Genomic DNA, 24,647 nt, shown 5'->3' with positions numbered 1-24,647 from the left:
ATTAGTGGAGTCCCTCAGGGTTCAGTGTTGGGTCCATTATTGTTTTCTGTATTTATAAATAATATTGATTTGCTTAATGTCCAAGTTTGCAGACGATACAAAGGTTGGCAGGGTTGTTAAGGACACTACTGACAGTATGTTGCTGCATCAGGATCTGGAAAGGTTGAGCAGATGGGCTGAGAGGTGGCAAATGAAGTTTAACATTTACAAATGTAAAGTACTACATATGGGAAACAGTAACCCCAGAGCAACGTATCAACTCTGTGGTACTACACTGACAGTAGTAGAGAAAGAAAAGGACTTGGGGGTAATTGTGCAGGCAGATATGAAGTTCTCTGAGCAGTGCAGACGGGCGGCAAAAGTAGCTCATGGTGTCTTGTCAATGATATACAGGAATTTTTCTAGCAGGGATAAGGAGGTAATTATTCCCTTGTATAAGGCAATGGTCAGGCCACACCTTGAGTACTGTATACAGGTTGCGAGGCCTCATTTCAAGAAGGATGTAGAGCTGCTGGAACGAGTACAGAGAAGGGCAACAAGATTAGTGAATGGAACAAAGGGTTGCCCTTACGAAGAAAGGCTTAAGTTTTGCAAATTACAGTGTCTGGAGACTAGGCACCTGCGAGGTGATTTGATAGAGGTGTATAAAGCCTTGAATGGTTTGAGCATGCTCAGTGCTGATGGAATTCTTTCTCTTGCTCAGAATAATCACCTGAGAGGGTATAAATTCAAATTGAGGAAAGACAGATGTAGGATAGATGTGCGGAAATTTGCCTTTAGCCAGCGGGTAGTTGGTTGGTGGAACAGACTTCCATCCCTTGTTGTGGAAGTTGATAGCCGAAATAAATTTAAGGCTCAGCTGGACAGGTATTTCGAACGAATGGAGGGGTGAAGTGGAAGTGTGTGTTTTTTTTTTTTTTTGGCTGATGCTGCATAAGTTTGCTTTCTTGCATCATATGCCTCTATAATGCTAATTCATTGTATGCTGGAGCATCTAACCATCCTTCGACAATTCAAGTCTTTTTATTCAAGTTTTTTCACATCGCTTTGTCAGGACTTTAATGTAATATGTTTGATTGACAGTCTGATTTGGTGGGACACATTCAGCCATAATAATTCCTTTAATATCAAAGAAAACAAGAAGCATGGTTTTCATTTTTGATTTTGACATTCTTGCTATTTTTGGTATGGGAAATTGTTTTGTCTTCAATTGCATTGGCTTTCCTTTAGTTTCTGGGTCATACTGGAACAGCCAGCTTTCACTGAAAGTAATTATAGTACTCAGAAAGTCTGGATCATCCTAATTTTTACATCTGAACAAACTTTGAGTCTTCTCATTCTTTGATCTTCATTCAAAATTTTTAGCATCATTTTGGCAGACACTTTCCCCATGCATAAATTTTCAGTTAAAATTTGTCTAACTCTTTCTTTGTTCATATTGAGTTCTGATGCAACCATTTTAATGCTTATCACTTCTAATCAATATCCATACCTGGTTCACATTTTTATCAGTTTTCATGGATAGACAGTCTGGTTGTTCATCATCTTCAACATTCTCTCTTCCTTCTAAAAATCTTTTATGCCATTCAAACATGGAAGCTCTTGACAGTATCTTCTCCATAAACTTCATATAATAACTTTAACTTGCTGTTTTCTTTATTTTTGTTAAAAATTTGAGGTTGATTTGTTCAATTATTTTGTCTGTCATTTTTCCGGTAAACTGCAGAAACACAAGGTAATGAAAACCTGTCTCATTGCAAAGTGAATGAGTGTGTTGGAATGTGACTTGGCTGACAACTAGGGAAAGGTTCAACGTCAACTGCTGTGTCTTTGTTTCACAGGTGGAAATCATATTACCATCTAATTTATTAAATGTAATTATTATTTTTTTTTTTAAAGGAAATTTGAAATTTAAAAACATTGTTTGCTCTACACTTGTTATTTTCAACCTAAATTCAATATTAATTCTATTTGGAAAAAAAAATTAAATTAAAATGCTATGAACATAAAATATAAAAGTGGAACTATTAGTTGCTTCTGTTTTCAAGGTCCTAAAACTGTTAACAGTTTTATTCCAAAACATAGGAATACATTCATCTGTTGTTTTGTCAGTTAAAAAAATAAATAGATAAATAACAATGAAGACCAGAAACCATTTTACATAACTATTTTACCATTTTTCTTAATAATAATTAAGAAAGTAAACCATTTTATATAATAATTAAACATAAAACAAGCAATATCGGCAAGTTATTTGCTGAGAAATGTATAGTGTATGTTATGCTGAATTGGAAAATAGCAGCACAAAGTCGAAGAAAAAAATATCTTTCTTATCTTATCTTATCTATCAACTTCACACGTATCACTTCTAAAACAACTGAAGTAAAACTTTGTGTATATTTAGGAAAGTAAATGGAGGAATATTCCCTAATGCTTGAACTGGCGATTAACATGATATAGATATTTTACAGGTGGACCTTTTAAGCCACTTCTGCTGGATTAAATGAAAACATCTTGTCAGAATAAACTACCATTTGGGAGGTGGGGGTGGAAATCATGTGTCCCACAATGTGTTGCATTCTTTTCATAAGTAAATCCCTTATAAGGTAAAACAGTGGAAATGAGACTAACAAGCGTCATGTTGGAAATGTGATAGATTATACATATAGATTATCAGTTGTAGATACGTCACGTTCAGATCTGCATAAAGTCATTTTCAGTATCCAGGTCTGAAATCTATATTTTAAATTTTGTTTAAATTCAAGAAAGGATGAAAGTAAGTGAACTGTATTTCTGTGAAATCTTTGTTGGGAGGGTAAGTGCATTTTGATATCTTGAACTTTACTGAGAATAATTCCCATGTCTTGTTGATTATGACTGTATTTTACTATGCATAACAGGTGAAATTTTTTGGAATACTTGTATTTGTTAAAACTTATTGAAGTTTTGAATTTTGAAAAATGGTCTTGTAGATTTAGTGAAGGCAAAAGAAATATACAGTGGAACTGAAAAATATGTTAATAAATTTAATTAATATGTACTTACATATTTTTATATTTCCATTCCAGTGTTAATGTTTATACTATATGACATTAGCTGATGCATTTTCATCATTACTACATAGCTGAATTTTTTAGACACATTGAAGTTTGTCCAAAAAATTCAACTGGAATGGAAATTGGAATCATTATTATAAAATCTCATATTGTGAAATCCTTCGAATGAGTTGCCCTCTTTATACTTCAGATAAGTAATGCTTCCCCATTAGAGAAGACTACCATTACTTATTTTCAGTTGAGTAACACCACTCGGACAGCACTGATTTGAAGCAATTTGGCTTCTCATCAGTGAGCAGGTGGTAGTCTTCTTTAATTGGGGAAGCCTTACTTATTTGAAGTATAAGGAGGGCAACTCGTGAAGGATTTCACAATATGAGATATTGTGAAAATAATGATGATGCAAATGCACTAACTAATGTCATAGTTTGAATTTTATATAGTTTGAGGCTTTCTTGCCATAAAATATTATGAGTGGTTTAATTTTGGATGGCTTTCAAATTGTTAATTTTTTTTTTCCCAAAGGAAGTGAAATAATGGTCTGCATATATGCGACAAGACTTGCAAGGTATTTTTGTTGATTGTGATTTTCTGAAATCCACAAGGAAGTAAATGTGAGCACTGGTGACCTGTTTTTCAAGAATTACCATTGCCAAAAATTCATGATTTATTTATATCTAGGAAGTATGGAAGCCATGACAAAGTAAGAAAAATTGAGGTGATATCATATACGTAAAAGTTGCCCGAAGATGTTACACCATTGGAATGGTTCCAAATCTTCAGGCAGTAGATTATGGTCGATTTCAGATCATCAAGCAATAGATTATGATCAATTCCAGCACTGGAATTTGACCATAATCACATAGAAAGGTAATGCCAACTATTGACAAAATGTGGAGTATGTTATAGTTCTGTTGAACAGGCCCAAAAAAAAAAAAAAAAAAAAAAAAAAAAAAGAATGTGCTTTGCCATATAATATGCTATGGAGTTGCTTTCAGGGTGGTAGTTTGGTTTGGTTAGGGATTGGTTTTTATAGCAAATTCTCCACTTTTATTTTCTTCATTCCAATGAATATACACTTTATCACACTATAGGAAATCCCATGATGAGTCAAGTCACTCTTCATTTTCATTTAAGGAAGTGTTCTCCCAGACTGCCAGATTTCCAGCGAGTTGTTTTTGCATATTGGATCTTGTATGCACAATAACAAAGAATTTTTCTCATTACTGCAAAATTGGTGTTGTCTATTCATAGGCTTCTGACTAAATCATGTGAGGTTTATTAAAAAAAGTACAGCCACTACTCGACTTATGCAAGGGTTGCGTTCTGCAGACCTCTACGTAAGTCGAATTTTACGTGTCAGAATTTCCCTAAAGGCTTAACAGCACTCGCAACTATGTGCACTGAATTTGATTGAAGCAAAAAAGAAATGTTTGACGAACATGTAAATAGAATTATTTATTCAATTTTTTTGTCTTGTGCACAGGAAAAATTTCAAAAGTGTACAAAATTACAAAAATTTTACTTTAACGTGGAAACCAGCACGATGCTTGTACCTATTAAACTGCCTGTTGCTTTCCACGAACTTGGCTTAGGGTTTGCCGTACTTATCCTTAATATCTTCGTAAATACTTCTTGCTTTTGTTGGAATGACCATTAAACTCGGGCACTTGCTTCTGAATCTGATTTTTTATCCATATTATTAATAGCTTTACCATCTTCGATATAGCACCTGAACACTGTATTGTGATCACCGTTGTTCTTAAATGTGTTGCTCCTTTACCATGTTCTTTTAATGTGCACTGTCCTTTAAAATAATATTCACTGTTGAAGCAGTGAGACCTAATTCCCGTGCAACAGATGACAAATTTTGTCCTTCCTACTTAATCATTTTTATCTTCATTTCTAAATCAATTTTTTTTTGTTTCTTAGCACTTCCACCACTTGCATGTTCCATTTGTCGCTTCCCCTTCATCATTGTAATAAGTAAATAAGAATGAAGAGAAGATTCTGAAATTTTTTATTTTTTATTTTTTTTTATATGATTGAAGATTTCAGTGAAAGAGAAACCCATTTCATCATAATAACATAAAAACCCACACAATTGCAGTTATTGGTATTGCAAATGCAATAAGATCAAGTTTGCTACCAGTTTATAATAGATTTCACTAACAGAAAAGCCCAATAAACCAGAATGTGCAGATTGTTTTTATTGTTTTCTGGTTGTGACCTCCAGAAATGTGCTTTAGAAAAATATCACAAAGGCATTCAATATTGATTCTTATAATGGAACATATGATAATGATGAAAGTGTAGTGCATTCTCCAGCCGGACTGCATAGCCCTTCCTCTCAGCCAATAGTAGCATTTGTAAACATGTTGGCCACGTGTTTTGTTTTTGCATCCTTTAGTTAAAAGCGATTTTTGTATTGTGCTTATTTTTACATAAATTTATATTAAACTAATACAATTTAGTTATATAGTGAAAATTTTCAACTTCCAAGGTTTTGGAACGAATTATCAAAAAAAAAAAAAAAAAAAAACAATATGTTATTGGGTTTACATTACGATATTTTCACAATACCTCCATTTATTCCTATGAGATGCAAAATACGTTTCCACATTTTTTTCAGTTTGCACCGGCCGGCAAAACCTTAAGTAAATGTCGGGGAGTGCCTGTAATGGTAGTATGACTGTTGCAAAAAAATAAGTTTTATAAGTACAGTCGATTCTGGTTATTTAGGACATATCGGACTAGTGCATTTTGGCCCGATTAAGCGGCTGCCCCAATTATGCGAATTTCATGTAAATAGTTAAAAATACAGTGGATCCCTACTTTATAATTGATTCTCTGTACAATCAAATCACGTTAAGATGGACTCACCATAGTAAAGTACCATTCACTATACGATATGTAGTAAGTGCCTGTCACTGTGATCATGCTTGCGAATTGAATTTTAATTCTATTAAACAGCGAAAATAGGAGGAATATTATCCACAGGCTATAAAAGTAAAGATATATTAAGCACAAATTTACACTTTATTACCTTACCATTTAAAAAATTCAGAAGAATATTTGCTACAGGCTAGCAAAATAAAAATAACTTTACGCTTACATGCATAGCTTAATTAATATGTACTGTAATATGTACATACTAACTAGTTGATATTTCTCTTCACTGACATTTGGGGGAGGGGTTAAAATTTAAAACAGTAAAAAAGATAAGCACTCAATAACAAAGAACATGGCCTGCACAAATCGCAACTAACACGATATATGCAAGTGAGAATGAAGTAACAAGTTACGAAGCTTAAAAAATAGGAATGAAGAGAAGATTCTGAAAATTTATTTATGTTTTTTATAAGATTGAGGATTTCATGGAAGGGGAAACACATTTCACCATAATAATGTAAAAACCCACAGAATTCCAGCTGTGGGTGTTATTGCAAATTCAGTAAGATCGAGTTTATAATAGATTGCATTAACAGAAAAGCCCAGTAAACCGGAAACTGCTAATTGTTTTATGGTTGTGACCTCCAGAAATCCGACCGGATTTCTGGAGGTCACAACTATGTGTATGGTATGGTATGGTTGGAGACAATCGTAGGGTAATCTCAAATGCTGCGATCTCCTGTCCCGATTAAATAGCATGTTGTCCCAATTAAGCGGAGAAACCCTGCCTATTTTCTCAATTAGTTTGAATCCACTGTATTTGAAAGTTACATAATCTCTAGTAATCTCTAGCTTACTGCACAACTAAATCCTAAACATGGGAAGCTCTCAGCTACCATTAGCATCTTTATTTTGTTGAAGAGTGGTTAGAGTGAAATATATGTCTTGAGTTGACATCTGAGTGGCTCATTCATAGTGGCTCATTCATTTGGACCCTTTCAACAAATCAATTTCAAGGACTCTTGAATGGGGAGTGCCCAAGAATTTTTTCCATTGTTATGGCTGGAGTAATACTTTAACAGCACTGGCTGCAGTGCATCATTGTATACAGCTGAGATAACACATTCTGTATCATGCTTTTCCACAGCCAACATTGTAAATGCCTTGTACCACTCATGCCAGTACTATGGTGAAGTTATTGCCATTTCCTGCAGATTTTTTGCCAGTCCTCTTGCACAACATTGCAAGGTACTGTGTGACTTATGTTGTGAAGGCATTACTGCAGTGGTGATAACAAGAAATTCTTGAGCACTTCCCATTCTCTAGACATGAATCCTTGCTGTTTTGATTTTCTCTACAAGATGGAACAATTCCTGAAGTGGTCATTGCTTTCAGATAACTTAAGGCATTGTGAGTAGATTATTACCTTGTTGCTCTTAAACACAGGGATCCAGATGCTACCTGTGTTTGAGATTGAGTAGGACTGGAGATTACTTTAAGGAAATATAACTACACTAAGTCCTTGTTTAATCCAGCAGCTGCAGGAATTGCACTCCTGATCATTGAAATTTGTTTTTTATTTCTGAAAAGGTTTTAAATTTTTTTTGTATTAATGAACCAATGCTTTATCTATTACTAATTGAGTGCAATACTTAGTAAATATGATTTTTTAATGAAAAATTTAAAAATGTGTTTTTTTCACATCATTTTCAAAGAAAGAAAATTTTTAATTTTGCTGAAAATAAGAAAACATAGTTGAAAAATATAAACACGAAACTGATAGTCATTTCTATTTTTCAGTTGTGAAACTCAACTTATTCATCTGCATATATTGATGTGTTTTGTCAAATAAATAAAGGAATAAACAGATTAATAATAATAATCAAAATAAAAAAAAAAACATTTTGTATAGTAATTAAACATAAAACTAAAAAAAAAAAAAGTATAAACTGCAGCCATTATCAATCCATTGCAGGATTCATGTTAAGTGAAATGGACCATAATCTGCCCCGCTGGTTCAGTGCTGGTTGGCAGATCAACCATATTTAGCAGTTGTGGGGCTTTAACCTCGGTCTACTCAAAGAACATGTGCCACTGCATTCCTACTCCCAACCACTCGGCTATGGAGGCCACTAACATAAAACTAAGTGTGTCTAATTTCTGTAGCATACACATCAACCAACAGGTGAGAAATGTACTTGCATACATTACACTGAAACAGAAAATAATATGATTGCACAGAATGCCAAAATAGAAGCATTTTCCATCTGTCAGATTCTTTCCATGTATGATTCTGAGTAAACAGTAATTACTTGAAATTATACAATTCGCTCCAAAAGAGATTTGCTTTCTAAATATGGACAAATGAGATTGTATCTGTGTGTAGGAAGATCTGAAAGTTTCAGCCATTCCTGTAAACTAGTAATTAATATATAGTTGATGTTTTTGAATGTCATATGTCAGATTTTGCATGTGTACCATTGGGTTAAGAAGCATTCACGTAATGAATTTTTATTAATGCATTTGAAAAATTAGTATTCCTTTTTCAGTACATGTGGTAAATTTCTGCTATAATGAAAATGTGCTAAGCAGTGTGTATGTTACCAGTCCTGATTATAGTTGATACTTAGAATCCTTGTGTACATTGTAGACTATCACAGAATCAAGGGATAATGTGATTAATAAAATCAGTGTTATTACTGTTGGTGAAAAATTAAAGTTAATTTTCTGGTTGAAGAATGTTCTTATATTGATCAAGAGCCCACTTTCCCTTATGTGCTCCCTATCCCCTTTTAAGGTAGCTTTTCAAAGTAGATGTGAATATGGATGCAGCCTTGACATAAGCAAACAAGTTGAAGATGCTCTACATTGCTGTTGGGAGCATTGTAAAATGTAGAAACAAGTTAAGCAGATGCCAGTTGATACTTTCTTCAGGCCAAAGGATCCAATGACTTTTCTTTTTTGGCTTCAACCATAGCCATCAACTTCTACCAGTAAATGAGTCATTGTTTTGTTTCTTTTATCTTTTGTATTTAAAATTTTTTTAATTTGTTACTGTTAATTTAAAATCATTATAATAACATATATACTTATGTATGTTGTATATTTACTTTCCTTTACTATTATATGACAGTATTTGGTATTGTAACAATAATAGCAAATACTATTTGCTATTATTGTTACAATTATTTAATAGTATCATCTTCTCAACCCTGAACCCATGCATGGTTATAAGTACTGTAGATTCTAATACCTCTCTTGCTTGGGGGTTTCATAAAAAAAAAGGGCAACAGTGTCAAATACTGATAAATAATTACAATTTTTGATAGTATGTGCTGTCTCAGGTCACTATCCATAATTACTACTTTTAAATTAATAGGAAATTCATTTTTGTTTAACAGATTTTTGCTTTATGAATGACTTAGAAGGAATGCATTCCTTTTGTAAAGCAGGGAATTATTGTATTGAATACTTTGTTTAAAGTTTACTTGTTTTATGAACCAAAAAAAAAATATATATTTGTTTTCTTTGTAACAGCTAGTTACCACTAATTTTTGAACAGTCCTCATATGCAACTTAAAAGCATGTATGATATATTTTTCTGTTTGGGAAAATGATGATATTTATGACTAGCAATTCTTTCTCATTTTAATGTTTTTTGTTTACATTTTTAGGAAGAAGGCGAAGAAGAATTTGATCATTTTCAAGATGAAGAAGAATTTGAAGGATTAGACCAAGAAACTCCATTGTCTAAAGGGAAGACTGATAAACCAGATTTAAAAATTACCAAGGTTATTTTGAAAATATTAAATGACTTTGAATAAATATATAGTAAGCATTTAATACTTAGAATATGCATGAAATACATGAATATATATGAAAACATTGTTAAATTGTTTCAAGAAGTGGAGTGCTATTCAATTGAAATCTTTGCTTATTTATAGATCATTTAAATTACAGCTAGGCAGCATGTAACAGGTAAGAATGGACATTCTTTTTCTATGTGTTATCTACAGTGGGAATTCAAGGTATGGTGGGGTGAGTGACCACTAGTCAGAATGCCAGATGCATACTGGCTGTGCTGAAATATATGTAGTGGGTTATTTAAAATAGATAAAATCTAGCCAAGGTTTCCTTAAAGATGTCTCAAACTACTAGACTAAATTAGTAGTAGAGAATAGTTGACCCAACAAAAATGAATTTGTTTTGTTTAGCCTTTATTTAGTTTTGTATCAGTTGTTTTTCCCTTTCTGCACTTAATAGCTACACCCGTGAAAACAACAATGCTACATACAAGAGTTTTAGTTACCAGATTTGGCTAAACTTCTTTTTTAATCTTCATAATTTGGCTAAGGAATTATTTCAAAAATTCCTTCTTTTCCAAATAAAAATTCCGGTAACTGAACTAAATAAGTTAACCATTTGGTCAACAACCTCTGATCCTTAACAAAGCATCCCAACTATAGGTTTTCCATTTGAACAACAAAATATCATGACTTCATCTAATTCCCAATAAGTGTGCTTGGTTTGTCTTCAGCTATCACTAAAAAATAAAAATTCAAGATCCAGCTGACATATTTAAACTGAGTTCTCAAAGCAGTAATTTGAATGACAGAACTCCAGTTGATACTACAGCCTCTCACTTTCTGTTTCTTTCTCTTTTTTTTTTTGTTTCATTATCAACATCATTCATTATTTTTCATTCTCAGCTGAAATGGTTTTATTAAATAAATCTCAAAAGAGAATTTAACGGTAGATGTTCCCCCTTCCATATCCAACTAATGATTCCGTTCTAAAAAGACTAAATTTTGCACAATGATTTACGACTGAAAATAATCATGTGGTAAGATGCTTAGTAGAGATATTGTATTATTGTTGAAACATTAAAAATGAAATTAAAACATTGCCTAAATATTTTTGCTTGTATTTTTCCCTCAAGAATTCAAAAAAAAAAAAAAAAAAAAAAAGCACATTTATCAGGAACACTTATTAGCACAAATTCAGTTTAACAGTATACAAGCAAATAACTTTATATATTATACCAAAATCAAAGTACTGACTTGATGTATGATAATTGGTTACCACAATAGAGCCTCTTAAAACTAATTACAACAGTTCCAAATTATGTATTCATATACATAAAATATCAGCCAGGAAGACTGTCCACACAGTTCCTTTAACATGTCATAAGCCATCAGCATCAACACCAGTAAGGGAGGAATGTGACTCAGTGCAGCATCTATTTCCACTCCTGCACATTTAGGAGTGGAAATTATGTAAATGTGGATAAATGTTTGTCCCATCCCATTGGTTAGGATAAATGTTTATGCACACAATAATTGCACACAATCTTTGAGATGACTATAGCTCCTGATTAAATAAGCAATTACTGCCATGTTATCTTCAACATAGCAACCACTGGATAAGGCACATTATAAGTCAGAAATTGCTTAATCACTGGAACACAGGTTTTTGCAGTACCCATGTATTTCCACGTGAAAACTCCACAGTTGCTAAAAAAAATACTTCACGTGACAGATGCCAGAGGTGTATTGAACTCTGGCAGTAAGCTAGATAACCTTGTAATAACTGAGAGTAAAGTGGAGGAGAAAAAACATGAGAAAGGCACCTGGGGTGGATGGGATCTATACAATTATATTAAAGGAGGCAGCAAAGGAAGTAAGCAAACCCTTAGCCATAATTATGAGAGCTTCCTTGGACTCAGGGGAGGTACCCATAGACTGGAGATGTGCAAATGTGACCCCTATTCACAAAGGAGGATCAAAGGCTGACACAAGTAATTATAGACCTGTGAGTTTAACTTCTGTTCCAGGAAAATTAATGGAGGCACTGGTTAAAGAAGCACTGCAGGATCATCTAGACAAGACTTCAGTTATAGCTCGGACACAGCATGGTTTTGTTAAGGGAAAGTCTTGCCTGACCAATTTGATTGGATAATATGATGCAGTCACAAAAGAACTGGATGCAGGGAATAACTTTGATATTATATACTTGGATCTTAGAAAGGCTTTTGATACTGTTGCATATGGAAGACTGCTGCACAAATTGGAGCAGTGTGGCATTGGAGGCAAATTGCTGCTATGGATAAAGGGGTGGTTGAGGGGGAGAAGACAGAGAGTGGTAATCAATGGACACTGCTCATCGTGGACTAATATTATTAGTGGAGTCCCTCAGGGTTCAGTATTGGGTCCTTTATTGTTTTCTGTATTTATAAATGATATTGATGATGGTATATTAAGCTTAATGTCCAAGTTTGCAGACGATACGAAGGTTGGCAGGGTTGTTAAGGACACTAATGACAGTACACTGCTGCAACAGGATTAGAAAGGTTGAGCAGATGGGCTGAGAGGTGGCAAATGAAGTTTAACATTGACAAATGTAAAGTACTACATATGGGGAAACAGCAACCCCAGGGCAATGTATCAACTCTGTGGTACAATACTGACAGTGGTAGAGAATGAAAAGGACCTGGGGGTAATTGTGCAGGCAGATATGAAGTTCTCTGAGCAGTGCAGACGAACTGCAAGAGTAGCTCATGGTGTCTTGTCAATGATATACAGAAATTTTTCTAGCAGGGATAAGGAGGTGATTATTCCCTTGTAAAGCAATGGTCAGGCCACACCTTGAGTACTGTATACAGGTCTGGAGGCCTCATTTCAAGAAGGAGGTAGCTGCTGGAACGAGTACAGAGAAGGGCAACAAGATTAGTGAATGGAACAAAGGGTTGCTCTTACGAAGAAAGGCTTAAGTTCTGCAAATTACAGTGTCTGGAGACTAGGCACTGGCGAGGTGATCTGATAGAGGTGTATAATCTGCAGATAAATGAACCACTAGGTGGCAGTGAGCACAGTGTGTTGAAGTGGGATTTACTCAAGGAGGTAACTACCATCAGAGGTAAAGGGAAGGGTTTTTGTTTTCATAAAGGCGACTATGATGGTCTGAGACAGTATTTAAAATCTATACAGTGGGACCAACTGATGATGTTACCAACAGCAAACTCAAAATGGGAAGCACTCAAGGAACTAATCTTGGAAGCTACCAGGCTTTACATACCAACTAAGAAATATTGTAGGCCTAAATGGTTGTCAGATGAACTAATGAGACATGTGGCAGAGAAGAAAAATGCATGGAATACATACAAATTAATGGGCGACATGGAAGCCTATGATAGATATAAGTTGGTCTGTAACCAAGTCACAAAGGAGATTAGGCAGGCAAAGGCAGACTACGAAAAATCTTTGGCAAAGGATGCAAAGAAAAACAGAAAAGAGTTCTTTACCTATTTAAACTCAAGAAGGAAAGGGATGAATCAGATTGGTCCACTGGATATTGATGGTTCAACAGTTGAGGATCCTGCTCAGGTGGCTAACAATCTAAACGAGTATTTTGCATCTACATTCACGCATGAGGAGTTATTCAGGAAGGAGAATGACGTAGGTAAAGTAGACATTGGCAGTGAGCTAGATGATTTTGTAATAACTGAGAGGAAAGTGGAGGAGAGATTGTTGAGGATAAACATAAAAAAGGCACCTGGGGTGGATGGGATCTATCCAGTTATATTAAAGGAGGCAGCAAAGGAAGTAAGCAAATCCCTAGCCATAATTATGAGAGCTTCTTTGGACTCAGGGGAGGTACCCATAGACTGGAGATGTGCAAATGTAACCCCAATTCATAAAGGAGGATCAAAGGCTGACACAAGTAATTATAGACCTGTTAGTTTAACTTCTGTTCCAGGAAAATTAATGGAGGCACTGGTTAAAGAAGCACTGCAGGATCATCTAGACAAGAATTCAGTTATAGCTCAGACGCAGCATGGTTTTGTTAAGGGCAGGTCTTGCTTGACCTATTTGATTGGATACTATGATGTAGTCACAAAAGAACTGGATGCAGGGAATAACTTTGATATTATATATTTGGATCTTAGAAAGGCTTTTGATACTGTTGCACATGGAAGACTGCTGCACAAATTGGAGCAGTGTGACATTGGAGGCAAATTGCTGCTATGGATAAGGGGATGGTTGAGTGGCAGAAGACAGAGAGTGGTAATCAATGGACACTGCTCAACGTGGACTAATGTTATTAGTAGAGTTCCTCAGGGTTCAGTGTTGGGTCCGTTGTTGTTTTCGGTGTTTATGAATGATATTGATGATGGTATATCAAGTTTAATGTCCAAGTTTGCAGATGATACAAAGGTTGGCAGGGTTGTTAAGGACACTACTGACACTATGCTGCTGCAACAGGATCTGGAAAGGTTGAACAGATGGGCTGAGAGGTGGCAAATGAAGTTTAACATTGACAAATGTAAAGTACTACATATGGGAAACAGTAACCCCAGAGCAACGTATCAACTCTGCGGTACTACACTGACAGTGGTGGAGAATGAAAGGGACCTGGGGGTAATTGTGCAGGCAGATATGAAGTTCTCTGAGCAATGCAGACAAGCTGCAAGAGTAGCTCATGGTGTCTTGTCAATGATATACAGGAATTTTTCTAGCAGGGATAAGGAGGTGATTATTCCCTTGTATAAGGCAATGGTTAGGCCACATCTTGAGTACTGTATACAGGTCTGGAAGCCTCATTTCAAGAAGGATGTAGAGCTGCTGGAACGGGTACAGAGAAGGGCAGCAAGATTAGTGAATGGAACAAAGGGTTGCTCTTACGAAGAAAGGCTTAAGTTTTGCAAATTACAGAGTCTGGAGACTAGGCACCGGGGAGGTGATCTGATAGAGGTGTATAAGGCTTTGAATAGTTTGAGCATGCTCAATGCCAATGGGATTCTTCCTCTTGCTCAGAATAATCACCCCAGAGGGCATAAATTCAAATTGAGGAAGGACGGATGTCGGATAGATGTGTGGAAATTTGCCTTTGGCCAGCAGGTGGTTGGTTGGTGGAACCGACTTCCATCATTTGTTGTTGAAGTTGATAGCCTAAACAAATTTAAGGCTCAACTGGACAGGTATTTCGAACGAACGGAGGGGTGAAATCGGAGTGGTGTGTGTTTTTTTTTTTTTTTTTTTTTGCCTGATGCTGAATAAGCTTGCTTTCTTGCATCATATGCTTCTACTAATGCTTAATGCTAATAAAGCCTTGAATGGTTTGAGCATACTCAATGCCGATGGGATTCTTCCACTTGCCCAGAATAATCACCCGAGAGGGCATATATTCAGATCGAGGAAAGACAGATGTAGGATAGATGTGCGGAAATTTGCCTTAGCCAGCGAGTAATTGATTGGTGGAACAGACGTTCATCCCTTGTTGTGGAAGTTGATAGCCTAAATAAATTTAAGGCTCAGCTGGACAGGTATTTTGAATGAACGGAGGGGTGAAGTGGAAGTGTTTTTTTTTTTTTTTTTTTTTTTTTGGCTGATGCTGCATAAGCTTGCTTTCTTGTATCATATGCCTCTGCTAATGCTAATCTTCTTCCCTTTAGCATAGGTCATTTCACACTACACAAACTTAACATCTGCATTACTTGGATCTGACTCAGAGAACATACTTTTTACTTTCAAGAAGTTTTTGATCATAAATAAAATCAGAAATAAAATTCCCCTATCCCTCCATCTCTCCTGAGCACAATGAAAATGAAATTGTTCATCTCATATCTCAAGTGTCTCAGTACGCCTCATCCATCAGTATTAGTTGACTTGATCAAAAGCTAAAATTCATTTAATTTGTTTAGATTACTCCTGGCATTATTGTATAGGCAAATTAAGTTTTGTACTTTGTTGGTTTTTGCACTCCTAATGTGAAAGCAAAAATAAGAGTAGGAGTGTGTTATAGGCCTAATGACTTGAATGAGTACAATGAACAATTGTACAGAGAAATAAGTGGGCTAGTAAATCAGAATGTCTTATAATGGGGGATTTTAACTTCCCAGATATTGACTGGAACTTTTGGGTTGGTCACTCACACACTAGTAAGAGTTTTGTGGATTTATTGGATGATTGTTTTCTGCAGCAGCATGAGAGGCAACAAAAGAGGGTAATACTCTTGATCTGGTTATTAGCAGTGATCATTCATGTATTAAGAATTTGCAGGTAAAGGAACCACTAGGTGGCAGTGATCACAGTGTACTGACGTGGGATTTACTTAAAGATTTAATTACCATCAGGGGTAAAGGAAAGGGTTTTTGCTTCTGTAAAGGTGAGTACAGTGGTCTCAGACAGTTTTTTTAAATTCTGTACAGTGGTATCAACTGCCGATGTTACCAACAGTAAATTCTAAGTGGGAAGCATTCAAGGAATTAATCGTGGATGCTACTAAAAGTTTCATACCTATTAAGAAATATTGTTCAAGGTTTAGGCCTAAATGGTTATCAAATGAACTAATGAGACTCGTGACAGAGAAAAAAAATGCATGGGATGCATATAAATTATCAAGCGACTCAGAAGCCTATGGCAGATGTAAGCTAGTCTGTAATCAAGTCACAAAGGAGGTTAGGCAGGCGAAGGCAGATTACGAGAAATCTTTGGCAAAAGATGCTAAGAAAAACAGCAAGGATAAGGAAGGGGATGAATCTGATTGGTCCACTTGATATCTATGGTTCCACTGTTGATGATCCTGCTCAGATAGCAAACAAACTGAATGAGTATTTTGCATCTACATTCACACATGAGGAGTTATTAAGGTTTGAAAATGGCAGAAGGTTATCAAATTGTAGCAGGGTGCTTAATGATTTTCTAATAACTGAGAGCAAAGTGGAGGAGAAATTGTTGAAGTTAAACATAAGAAAGGGACTGGGGTGGATGGGATCTATCCACCTTTGCTGCCTCCTTTATATTAAAGGAGGCAGCAAAGCAACTAATCAAACCCTTAGCCGTAATTATGAGAGCATCCTTGGACTCAGGGGAGGTCCCCACAGAGTGGAGAAGTGCAAATGTATCCCCAATTCACAAAGGGGGATTGAAGGGTGACACGAGTAATTACAGACCAGTTAGTTTAACTTCTGTTCTGGGTAAAATAATGGAGTCACTGGTTAAAGATGCATTGCATAATCATCTAGACAAGACTGCAGCAATAATTCAGACACAGCATGGGTTTGTTAAGGGAAAGTCTTGTCTGACAAATTTGATAGGATATTATGATGTGGTTACAAAGGAACTGGATGAAAAAAGAATTTTGATATCATATATTTGGATTTCAGGAAAGTTTTTGACATTGTTGTGCATGGAAGACTATTGTACAAATTGGAGCAGAATGGTATTAAGGGTAAGTTGCTACAATGGATAAAAGGATGGTTGAATGGGAGAAGACAAAGGGTGGTAATTAATGGGTGCTGCTCTTCATTGACTAATATTATTAGTGGAATCCCACAGGGTTCGGTGTTGGGTCCTCTGTTGTTTTGTATATTTATCAATGATATTGATGAAGGTGTATCAGGCTTAGTGTCGAAGTTTGCAGATGATACAAAGGTTGGCAGGGTTGTTAATGGCAATAATGGCAGTGTGCTACTGCAACAGGATCTAGATAATTTGGACAGATGGGCTAAGAAGTGGCAACTGAAGTTTAACCTTGACAAATGCAAAGTACTGCATATGGGTAGAAGTAACCCCAGAGAAACATACCAACTGTGTGGTACTACACTTAAGGTGGTAGAAGATGAAAAAGACCTGGGAGTAATTGTGCAGTCAGATATGATGTTTTCTGAGCAATGCAGTCAGGCTGCCAGGGCAGGTCATGGGGTTTTGTCAATTATATATAGGAATTTTGCTAGCATGGAAAAGGAGGTGATTGTCCCTCTTTATAAGGCAGTGGTCAGGCCACGCCTTGAGTACTGCGCATACAGGTCGGGAGGCCTCATTTTAGGAAGGATGTAGATTTGCTTGAGCTTGTACAGAGAAGGGCAACAAGATTGGTGAGGGGAATGAAGGGATCCTCTTACCAAGAGAGGCTTAAGTTTTGCAAATTGCAGTGGCTGGAAACTAGGCTCCTGCACGGTGATCTGATTGAGGTGTATAAGGCCTTGAATGGGTTGAGCACGCTGAATTCTGATGGGATCCTTCCACTTGTTCAGATTACGAACCTAAGGGGGCATAAATATAAATTAAGAAAAGACATGTAGAATAGATGTGCGGAAATTTGCCTTTAGTCAGTGAGTGGTTAATTGCTGGAACAAAACTTCCATCTGTAGTTGTGGAAGTTGATAGGTTAAATAAATTTAAGGAGGAACTGGACAGGCATTTGGACGGAATGGTGTTTTTTTTTTTTTTTTTTGGCTGATGCTGCATAAGCCTAGGTGGTAGATGACTTTCATCAACCGGTGAAATACCACCACTTTGCTTATTGGAGGCTTGAAGTGGTTAAACCCATGTTTAGTCTCTAGAGCAAAGTTTCCGGCATCCCCTCCCCCCATACTTCTCCTTCAACCCATGCATGGTACTAAGTACTATAGGTTTTGATACCTTTCGTGTTTGGGGTTTTCATAAAAAAAAAAAAAAAAAAAGCTCATTCACTTGCTTTCTTGCATCACATGCCACTACTACTACACTATATTACTTAAAAGTGTTTTTCTACAGTGTCGATGAGGCTATACCAAGGATTACTAATCATTCCAAAGTTGTGAAGATACAAGCAGAAAATTTAGTTGTTTCAGAACAACATGACTGCTGAAATTCAACCTGCTTGATTTAAAAGTAGGATCTAAATGTCAGTTCCAGCAGCATTTTGGATTCCTGAGCAGGTTTAATTGTCATCATTGGAAGAATGTCCATGAGAAACCTCAGTGTTGTTCAAATTTTGCTAACTTTTTTTAATCCCAGTGTGAGTGCATTGGTATATTTTTGCTATAAAAAAAACAAGCTGTCAAAGTTAATATGATGTGGAAAAATAGTATTGGTGTTAGCCGTATGCTGTAAGGAAGCTCTAGGGTTTTGCTGCACGAGCCAAAAAATATAAAAAAAGAAATATAATAAATTAATTAAAATATTATATTAGGTTGTTTATATTATTATATAAGTTAAATAATAGGTTGTTTATATTATTATTATTATTTATATTAAAAATATAAATAATAATATAAACAACCTACTTGACTCCCTACTAATGTAGATGTCTATCCAACCAACCTTTGAATTTCCTCAGCCTCAACTACCTATGAAGATAATTTATTCCAGTAATTACTAACTCACTGGCTAAAATAATGGCACAGAGCCATCCTGGGGTGACCCAAGGTTTCTTGGGAAATAAACTGATTTTAATAATAATAATAATAATAAAACTTTCTGCACTCTAGTCTAAACCTCTTCCCCCATAATTTGAATTTATGACCTTTAGTTCTGGAATCATTTAAACAGTGAAAATTCCACCCTCATTCATTTACTCTCACCTCTTAGAGTCTTATACACCTCAATGTTTCCTCTAAGGTGCCTAGTTTCCAGCTCTGTAGCCCATATATTTGAAGCCTTTCTTGCATGGACACCCTTTTGCTGACCAGACATGTTATTCTTCTTTGGACCCTTTCAAGAAGTGCAATTTTTTTTTAAAGTGCAGTTTCCCAAATTAACTAGAATTAGATTACATTAATTAATAACATTTAATTCCACATTTTAAAGTCAACAATTTGTCCACTTTGTAATGTCAATAAATTATATATCCAGGACATTGTCTGCTGAACTAATTGTTTATTTAGAGACATTTTCTGAATACACTTTAGGATTCTGTTAATATAGTCTAAAAAAGGAAGTGAAAAGAAGAAAACAATTTGTGTGGAAACATTGCTGTAATTTTGAACTGTGTATGCAAAAGTAATTTTAAATATGTTGTACTAAATAAAATTCACCATTTTAGTGCAGTAAACTACTGAAATATTGAATTTTTAAATAATTTCAAGAATACGCACTCTTTAAAATCCCCTTTAAACCAAATTCACATGATTCAACTAAATAAAGAAATTTGAAGCATGGTACTTTCCAAAGCAAAGTAAAAATGACAAAATAATAATGGAGATGAAAGGAAACTGAACATTTTGAGTTTGAAAAGAATGAGCACAAGAACAAGATTGATTTTACCACAGATCTGTAATAAATGGGCTACTCATCAGGATCTTAAGAAGTTTTTAAACTCGTTAAACAGTGTATCCCAGGTTGTGGAGGTATTGCTTACACAAACAGAACCTAAAGAAGCCTAATTTGTATCAAGAATAAAAAAAAAGTTTCCTTAAAAAAAAAAAAAAAAAAAACTATAGCAAACCAACACACTTGTCAAAATTAAATAACGGTTTTGGAGAAACATAACTAATAAGGAAAGAGCACTGTTCCAAAATTATTTACAAATGTGGGACTAGGAAAATTATTTTTGTCAAAATCAGGGCTAGACTTTTGAGGCTTTACCTACGTTGGTTCTTTTGGAAAGTTCTGAAGTACAGCCCTTTGTGTGGATGGCATTTTGTCCTCAGATGCTACCTCAAAAGACCTTACAGATATAATCTGAAAAATCTATTTATAAAAATAGCCTTAGGGTAAGCCATTATAAATCTCTATGAAAATAATTTTCCTAGTCGTATATTTGTAAATAATTTGGAATTGTGGTCTTTCCTAATTGGTTCTGTTATGTCAAAATTGTCAGTTATATTTGATTAATATGCTGAGTTTTTTCCTATAGTGTTCTTATATATATATATATATATATATATATATATATATATATATATATATATATCCAATATGTTAAATTAAATAAAATAAAACATAAGCCAGTAGTATGGCAAAAACTGTAGAGCGAAAATTAACATAAAAATAACCCAAATAAACAATCGAACGAAAAGAAAGCTGCATAAGGAAAAGCTGCATAAGGAAAGCTGCATAGTAATTAAACATAATTATTTTTCGCTGCATAAGAACCACCGCCGTGCAAATCCTCTGCATTGGCGGATCGATCGGAGGAGGGAGGGTGAATTGGTACTTCGATCTTTTCACCATGGCGACGATTTGTATAGCGATTGAAATGCAGCGATTCCATGACCATTATTGGCCTCGTGGTCCTCTGTCGATATGGGACATAATGGTCAGTCTATTTTATTTTAATTTATTTTGATTTTGTTATTGTCTGGTAGTTCCTTTAACCCTCTTTTGGTGATATTTCACGTCATTCGGAACTGGTACCTCTGGGGGGTACCGCTAAATTAAAATAATTGGCATTAGTCTAAATTTTGTACAGTTTTAATTGGATTAAAAGTTCGAAATTATACAAGGGTTTACAGGCTACTATTCATATCTATTCTTTCTTTTCGTTCGATTGTTTATTTGGGTTATTTGGGTTATTTGGGTTACTAAAAAAGCAGTAGATTTTTTAGCCAAAACAGGCAAGAAACAGCTTTTTTGCAAAAAAAGCAAATCTTTAAAAAAAAAAAAAAAAAACAGGAGGAAAATGGAGACCTTTGTGAAAAAAGAGGTTTTAAGTCCACTGCACTGAATTAAATTTCATTGACAGCATACAGAGGATTGTTTACTAGAGCAGAATGCTTTCAAACATCTGCTTAATTATGATTTTTCTGTTTGATTATCTGATAGACAACTGATTATAATTACTTCAAGAATGATACTGTTTCAGACTTTGTCTTCTTCAGAAATGCCGAGTCAAAAAGTTTTGTTTATAGCAATGCTGCTGCTATTTAGACTTGGCTGTTAAGAGAATTTTCAGTTTCACCAGACTAGAGATCTCAACTCAGTTTTTTCTGTTTTTTTTTTCACCTTGGCTGAATATTCTCTCCCACTCAGCATTACTATGGCAAACTTTTAAAAGGAGAAGTACATTATTATCTGAAATAGACAGAAATTATTATTTTTTCAATAGTGAGACGTATTGGAACCTGTGTGTGTGTGAGTGTGTGCGCGTGCATGCATGCATTTTGGAAAATTAATTCATTTTAATTTGGTTAAAAAACTCATTCTCTGAATAGCACTACTGGATGATGTAAATTAGTCCTCAAATATAATTATATATAAATGTTATTCAAAACTTACTCTCCATGAATTCTGTTTGGAGTCAGCAGATTTTTTGACTGCATAAAGAATCACACTTTGTCCTAGGAATTCACAATAAGAAAATCAGCTGACTGTGGACTTAGTTTTGTCCACAAAATTAACAAAACTAAAGCTGACAAAACTAAATGCACAATTTACCAAATTTATTCATAGTTACAGTTTCGGCTATTTTGCCCAGATTAGTCACCCGAGGGAACATAAATTCATATTGAGGAAAGACAGTTGTGTGGAAATTTGCCTTTAGCCAGCAGATTGTTGATTGCTGGAACAAACTTCCATGTGTTGTAGAAGTTGACAGCTTAAATAAATTCAAGGCAGAACTAGACAAACATTTGGAGTTAATCGTTGGGTGAAATAAGGTTTTTTTTTTTTTTTGGCTGATGCTATATAAGCTTGTTTTCTTGCATCATTTCTTGCCTCTACTAATGCTAATATTAATATCATCCTTGAGTCATATCGTGTATTGCACTGGAAATGGAAAAACCGCAGAATAAGGTCTGTTTTTGTGTGACTAACCTAATAATTATGGGAAACTATTCTCAGTCATATTTGTTAATGAAAATAAGAAGAAATTCACAGAATTTTTTTTTTAAATTCCTGTGAAAATTCCTTTTTAAAAAAATTTTAATGTAGTTACTTTTTTTTTATTTTTTTATTTTTTGTGAAAATAAAAAGACAGAGAAAAACTAGGTTACTGCAAAAAGAAGGAAAATTCTAAGTTACAAAAACGAAACAAAGATTGGATTATATATATTAAAAAAATAAATTTTCTATTGTAAACCTGGAGAGAGCTGGAAGATATAAAATATATATATATATTATCATTGAATTATATTAAATAAAGTTAAATTATAATGAAATAAATAAATAATTAAGCATTCATTAGAGGCAGTGACATGCAATTCCTCCATATGAAGCTGAAATACATCCAATATTGTTGAAATACATCCAAAAGTTGATAGCTTTTTTTTTTTTTTTATATATATATATTTTAATAGCATGCTGAAGCTTTATTTTCTTCATATGAATTAGGTTCTTCAAGTTTAATTTGTATGAGCAGTACCCTCTTCCCTCCAACCAATTTGACAACTTTATTAAGACCCTGATTATGAATGGCCCATTTACCTCAGGACTATGTAACATGTTTTGGCTCTGGATTAAAACTTAATCATTTTTCTCGTTCCTGCATTTCTTTCCTTCTTTCTCGTCTAACCCAGACTTTAGTTGCTTTCATTTCCATTTGAAGACAGTTAATTTTTATTTTTCCTGTGTTTCAGATTTGATTATTTTATTTATTTGCATCATATGAATTGGTTTAAAAGAAATTTTAAAGAGTACTTATTCTTAAAATCATTGAAGTATTTAAAGCTCAAATAGTTTACTGTACTTGAATAGTGAATTTTTTAAGTACAAAATATTTAAATTTATTTTTGCATGTGCAGTTTAAAATTATGTTTTTTCTTTTTACTTGCTTTTTAACTTGATAACAGAATTTCTGAATTCCAAAGAAGATTCAGAAATTATTATCTGTAAGTCTAGGGGAGGTCCCCATGGACTGGAGATGTGTAAATGTATTGCCAATTCACAAAGGGGGATAGGGTGACACAAGTAACTACAGACTTGTTAGCTTAACATCTGTTCCAAGGAAAATAATACAGTCACCAGTTAAAGGAGCATCTAGACAAGACTGCAGTTATAGTTCAGACTCAGCATGGGTTTGTTAAGAGGAAGTCTTGTCTGACCAATTTAATTGGATACTACGATGGAACTGGATGCTAAAATAACCTTGATATCATATGCTTGGATTTCAGGACTGATTTTGATACTGTTGCACATGGAAGATTGCTGTACAAATTGGAGCAGTATGTAATTAAGGTCAAGTTGCTGCCATGGATAAGGGGTTGGTTGAGTGGGAGAAGGCAGAGAGTGGTAATCAATGAATGCTGCTCTTTGTGGACTGGTGTTATTAATGGAGTGCCCAGGATTCGATGTTTAGCCCATTGTTGTTTTCTGCATTTATCAGTGATATTGATAAAGGTATATTAGGCTTAATGTTCAAGTTTGCAGATGATAAGAAGGCTGGCAGGGTTGTTAATGACAGTATGCTACTGCAACAGGATATAGGAAAGTTGAGCGGATGGGTTGAGAGGAGGCAACTGAAGTTTAACATTGACAAATACAAAGTATTACATATGGGTAGCAGTAACCCCAGAGTAACATACCAATTGTGTGGTACTACACTCAGGGTAGTAGAAAATGAAAAAGATTTGGGGGTAATTGTGCAGTCAGATGAGGTTTCTGAGCAGTGCAGACGGGTGGCCAGAGCAGCTCATGGGATCTTGTCAATGATATACAGGAATTTTGCTAGCAGGGATAAGGAGGTAATCATCCCTTTGTATAAGGCAATGGTCAGGCTACACCTTGAGTACTGCATACAGGTCTGGAGGCCTCATTTTAGGAAGGATGTAGAGCCGCTGGAAGGAGTACAGAGAAAGACAAGGAGTTTGGTGAGGGGAACAAAGAAAACAAACCTTGCTCTTACCAAGAAAGGCTTAAGTTCTGCAAATTAGAGTGTCTGGAGACTAGGCACCTGCGAGGTGATCTGATTGAGGTGTATAAGGCCTTGAATGGTTTGAGCAAGCTTGATGCTGATGTGATTCTTCCTGTTGCTCAGATTATGCACTTGTGGGAGCATAAA

The 24,647-nt window shown here is 35.0% G+C and overlaps 1 protein-coding gene across 5 annotated transcripts in view; it reads left to right on the top strand.

Moving 5' to 3' along the window:
• LOC150079459 (PAT complex subunit CCDC47) overlaps positions 1-24,647 on the top strand; it is a 264,969-nt gene that overhangs the window by 57,796 nt on the left and 182,526 nt on the right. For all 5 annotated transcript variants that reach the window (XM_090383780.1, XM_090383779.1, XM_090383781.1 and 2 more), the window contains one exon: positions 9,623-9,739. In XM_090383780.1, coding sequence (XP_090239906.1) covers positions 9,623-9,739 — 117 coding nt within the window. The remainder of the gene's footprint in view (positions 1-9,622; positions 9,740-24,647) is intronic.

This window comes from Mastigoproctus giganteus, chromosome 10, assembly GCF_048544385.1.
Source record: "Mastigoproctus giganteus isolate SK-2022 chromosome 10, ASM4854438v1, whole genome shotgun sequence".
In the NCBI taxonomy this organism is placed as follows: domain Eukaryota; kingdom Metazoa; phylum Arthropoda; class Arachnida; order Uropygi; family Thelyphonidae; genus Mastigoproctus; species Mastigoproctus giganteus.
Note: the sequence above shows the minus strand (reverse complement) of the source record. Positions and strands in the feature narration are given on the sequence as shown.